At 54.6% G+C, this 4,899-nt stretch overlaps 1 protein-coding gene across 1 annotated transcript; it reads right to left on the reverse strand.

Moving 5' to 3' along the window:
* Positions 1–681: 681 nt before the first annotated feature.
* MARCKS (myristoylated alanine rich protein kinase C substrate) lies at positions 682–4,675 on the reverse strand. The gene is made up of 2 exons (XM_012753226.3): positions 3,968–4,675; positions 682–2,178 (listed from the first exon to the last, which is right to left on the reverse strand). Exons 1-2 carry the CDS (start codon positions 4,067–4,069, stop codon positions 1,282–1,284), a joined length of 999 nt encoding a protein of 332 aa, XP_012608680.2. The 5' UTR covers positions 4,070–4,675; the 3' UTR covers positions 682–1,281.
* Between the last annotated feature and the right edge of the window lie 224 nt (positions 4,676–4,899).

Consider the following 4,899-nt stretch of genomic DNA (forward strand, 5'->3'; position numbering starts at 1 on the left):
CAAGATCTTCCTAAAAATTAACCTAAGACCTAGAAGTCTCAGTATTATCAAAACATAAAGAAACACAACAAATTTGTACATTTTATTCACATTTATTTTTCGCTTTTAGTGTGCTCACAGAAAATTAGAACACCTTAAGCAGGAGTTTAATAGCAATTTTTGTAAGCAAAGTTACATTCCATCTCTAAGTCAAATTGGTCAAAGCTTCTCCAGTATTTACAAAACATGATAGACAAGATGCTACACAAAACCATTGCATCTGAAGATTTTTTTTCCTTTATTCTCAAAGACGACTGGAAAAGAAAGCATTGTCTGCTGTAATCAAAAACATACCACAGTATAAACAGTAACCATTCCACTTATCACAGCTTGGTTGAGTTTAAAATTTGTGTTTAAAAGGTCCAAGATGACTGCAGTTTTACAAAAATGGGCAGGGTGGAAAGTTGCAAACTTCATGTGCTTCTGGATATCAAGATTTGTTTTTATACAATAGTCACAGTTAAAAACACCCTGCTGGTAATACATAATTACACTTTATTAAGGTCATAAACCAGCAATAAACAATAAAGCCTATACAACTTGTAGTTCTACTTAATCACTGACTGGTACAGCTAACATGAGATAAGTGAAAAGTTCCTATGGTTTAAATGAACTTCTAAGACTATGATCTTTTTTTTAAAATCTGGGTATTGGTGTTTTTTTTTTCTCTTTCCTTCTTAATCAAGACTTGTAGTGTTGTAAACCTGCCTCACAAAATACATCGTAATAACTTTTCTTTAAAAAAAAAAGACTAAGCCTTTACACCATCATTTCTAGTGGCACATTCTCTTGGCAATGTTATGCACCACTTTGATTTCCCCATTGTGTCCCCTTATCACTTCATCTGATATCCCTTTTTGACCCACCCATCTCCTTCATATATGGGCATGTCCATAGATCGACAAAGAAAGTTTACATTTTTGAATAAAGATGCAAAGTATGCAAAAAACATTAATACTGATGCAAAAAATAAAAAATAAAAGAGAAACAAGGCAGAGGAAGGTGTTTAAGCTCTCCTCAACCTGTTGGAATGGTGGTAACAGAATGATCTGAGATGGGATCTGTGCGGAAGGGGGGAAAAAACCCAAAATTTGCTGTTTTAAAAAAAAGTAAAATAAAAAAAGACATCTTTAAAATCAATCCCTGGTTGTAGACAAGTTCTCCAAAACCAGTACCTGGCACCACTCCAACAAACAAACGGGGGAGAAAAGTTCTTCGATTATCTCAAAAAATCTTGCTCTTTTACTCTGCCGCCTCCGCTGGGGGGGCTTCTGGACTGCACTCGGGCTGGGCCTCCTGTGAGGGCGCTGCGCAGGCTGACGAGGCCGCGGGCTCCTCGGCGGCGGCGGCCTCCTGCTCTGGGGGCGCGTCGGGCCCGGCGGCAGAGGGGGCCTCGCAGGCGGCGGCGCTGGCCCCGGCCTCCTCGGCCTTCTTCTCCTCCGCCTTGCTGGGCTCCTCGGCGGCCTTGGTTTCCTCGCTGGCGGGCGGCTTCTCCGGAGCGACAGCGGCCTCCTCAGGCTTGGCCTCCTGCGGGTCGCCTCCCGCCGCGCCCTCATCGCCCACGGCGGCCTCCTCGCCTGGAGCCGCCGCCTGCTCCCCGGAGGCCGCGCCCGCCTCTGAGGCGGCCGCAGCGGCTCCCCCGGCGGCCTCGTCCTTGCCGCCCTCGGCGGAAGCGCCAGCTGCGCCCTCCGCCTCGCCGCCTTCTCCAGCCTCCTTCTTGTTCTTCTTGAAGGAGAAGCCGCTCAGCTTGAAAGACTTCTTGAAGGAAAAGCGCTTCTTTTTTTTTTTCGGGGTCTCGTTGCTGGGTGAGGGCGTGGCCCCGTCCTCGGCCTTGGGCGAAGACGTCGAGGAGGCGGCCGACGCGGCCTCCCCCTCCGCGGCCGTGGGCGAGCCGGGCTCGGCAGCTTCGCCCTCCGCCGAGGCCTCCTTCTCCGCGGCGCTGGCCCCTGCCTCGGGGGCGGCGGCGGCGGCCGGCTCATCCTTCTCGGCCGCGGTGGGCGACGCCGCCCCGCTCCCGGAGGCCGCGGGCTCCTCCTTGTCGGCGGCCGGGGCGCTGCCATTGGCCTGCAGCTCCTCCTTGGCACCTGGCTCGGCGGCCGCAGGCGAAGCGTCGCCGTTTACCTTCACGTGGCCATTCTCCTGCGGGGCGAGAAAGCGGGAGCGTCACTGAAGCGGCCGGGGCGCCGCCATTCCCGCCCCCACGTGGGCCCGGAGGGACCGGCTGTCTCCTCGGGCCCTCTGGCCGCGGAGCCCCCCGCCCCGCCATTATGGGGAGGGGGCGGGGATGGATGCCCAGGCAAGAGGCTCCCGAAGGAAGAAATGGGGCAGCGCTGTCTGAGGAGCTCTGAAAGTACAGCAGTAGCTCTGACCACTTGGCAAATGTCTTAAGGACAGAGTCCGAAAGGTAGAAAGCACAGGTTAATCATTCCAGCCCTTGACTTAAGAGCTTTGGGAAAAATGGTGCCAAATAATACTCGACACACCAAACGCCCTTTATAAGAAGGCACAGAGCCAGAGTTGGTGGTCTGCGCCTAGGTTACACACGCCTCGTTTGCCCCAAACACTTAAAGACCTCTTCAAAATACCAAGAACTCTCTGGGGTATCACCGCACTCCAGCCAGGAGCGCCCGCGCGGCGCGTTCGAAGGCCCCGAGCCTGCCGCGAGCCCTGGGACCGGCAGGGGGCGCTGCGCCTCCACCGCGCGGAGCCGGGCGCCGGCGGGCGAGGAGGGGCGGGGCCGCCGGGCCACCCCGCCCTGCCCAGCCGGGCCCTGCCCGCAGGCCGAGGCGCCCCCGAGCCCGATCGCTCAGCCCAAGAGTCCACAAACAAAGCTCAGGTGGCTTCCTGGCCTGCTGGTACGGCTGAAACCAACAAGGCAGGGGGGAACCCGTCATTTTTGAGGTCTCGCCTCTGCTTCCACGCCCACCCTCGCCCGTGATTCTGCGAAGCCAGGGCGCGCCCCGGCGGCTCATTTTGCATTTTTAACGGGTTTAAAGCCTCTTGGCAGAGCTGCTTTCTCCACTAGGCTAGGGAAGGCGAAGCGACACGATCTCCGCTCTAGGAAAAGAGGCGTGGTGGGTGCCCAGTGTTTTCGAAGCAGCCACCCATGGCCGACCTCCCGCGCCCACCCAGCCGTGGCGATCCGCCTGGGTCCGGCAGCGCGGGCGGCCCCGCGGGTGGTCCAGGCGCCACGCACACGACCAGTCCCCACCGAAACGCACCAACTGTCTCTTTTTGACCATCTGGAGGGGTTCTTAAAAAACCACCGAGGGTTCCCACCCCAGGGATACCATTTAAAAGTCAAATAGGTGTGTAATGCCACAGGCAGCCACGAATAAAGATTTAGGACAGTGGGAAAGCCCCATCGAAAGGTACCGATATCCTTCTGTCCAGCTCCAGCCAGCGCCTTTCCAAGAACCCAGGGCAGCCTCCGCAGCATACAATAAGACAGCCCTTCCCTCCTCGCTTTTTTTCCATCGCCATCCCCACTGCGCCCCCCTTTCCTTACCGCCCCCAAAATCACACCAGTTCAGCAATCTCGAAGGCGACCCAGTCTCGACAACAAACACGGGAGCCACGCAAACACCATTGTGCCCGCAAACACAAATGCAACCTGGCTGGGGGGGGGGACCCGGCTAGTCACGTTCTGCCAATCTCCAAACCACGCCATTTTAGACGATTTATCACTCCTTTCCTCCCGTCTACTCGAGAATTCGCCAGCATTCTAGGGAACCACTACTTTGGGGTGGGGTGAAGATCGCTCCTATGAAAAACTGACAATTTAGGCTATCCCTTTCCATTCAACTTCAGGCTAAAATCCGGCCACGCTCCTCTCTACAAATGCGCCTCGGGAGCGCCCAGGAGGGAAAGGGAAGCGAGACTAAAGAAAGACACCAAAGAAACGACCACAACCACAGGTAGCATTTACCTGCCCGTTCGCTTTGGAAGGCGACGAGGCCACAGCCGCCTCCCCGGGCCTCTCCGCGGCGGCTTCTCCCTTCGCTGCGGTCTTGGAGAACTGGGCACCCATGCTGGCTTCTTCAACAAAGAAACTCAACAGATCCGAGAGGGGAAACAAAGAGCCTCGGGTTGGTGTAGCGACGGGGCGAGCAGCGGCGGCGGCAACAGCGGCAGCGGCACACACACCGGAGGGAGGGGGTGGGGGTGGTGAAGAGGACAGAACAGAACCGATTAAATATACTCCGGATAAAAAAATTTTAGTCGAAGAGATCAAAAAGCAGCAGCACAGGAGGGAGGGAAAAAGGATGGAAGAGTCGAGCACGAAAAAGGAGCCCAAGTGTAGTTTAAAAAAAAAAAAAAGAAGTAATAAAAAAATCCCAGATTTGTAGCCGCACTGTAGACAAGAGGAAAATGGAGAAATCTCCCTGGTTGCTAATAAGATGCGGGGTCCAACGCCCAAGTGCACAGATGAATGGGCTCGCGGGCGCTGACGCGGCCCCCGCGCGAGCCGGCCAATCCGCGCGCCGCGCACAAAGCAGGGGGCGGGGCCTGCGCGCCCGGCGAACAATGGAGCCGCGCTTTGCAAACGGTTTGAAAATCAGCTTCAGACCGAGAATTAATGTCCTCCAAATAAATAAATCAATTAAAAAATACATGCCTCTCGCCTCCCTCTGCTCGAAAATAATAATGCATGCCTTGATTGGCTTGCTTTGTTTGGAAGTAATTAACGCGGGAGGGGGGTACTTGTGGATGGGGGCGGAGAAAAGCGTTAACTTGACTCGCGTTGACTCTTGTCGGTCTATATCCGTGTCTGTCTCTCTCCACTCTCTCCCCTCCCCCATCGTTCCCGTGTGTTTACGTGTGTGTGTATGCGAGTGTTAAAGACAATGGTTGAGATTT

This window comes from Microcebus murinus, chromosome 5 (genome assembly GCF_040939455.1).
Source record: "Microcebus murinus isolate Inina chromosome 5, M.murinus_Inina_mat1.0, whole genome shotgun sequence".
In the NCBI taxonomy this organism is placed as follows: Eukaryota; Metazoa; Chordata; class Mammalia; order Primates; family Cheirogaleidae; genus Microcebus; species Microcebus murinus.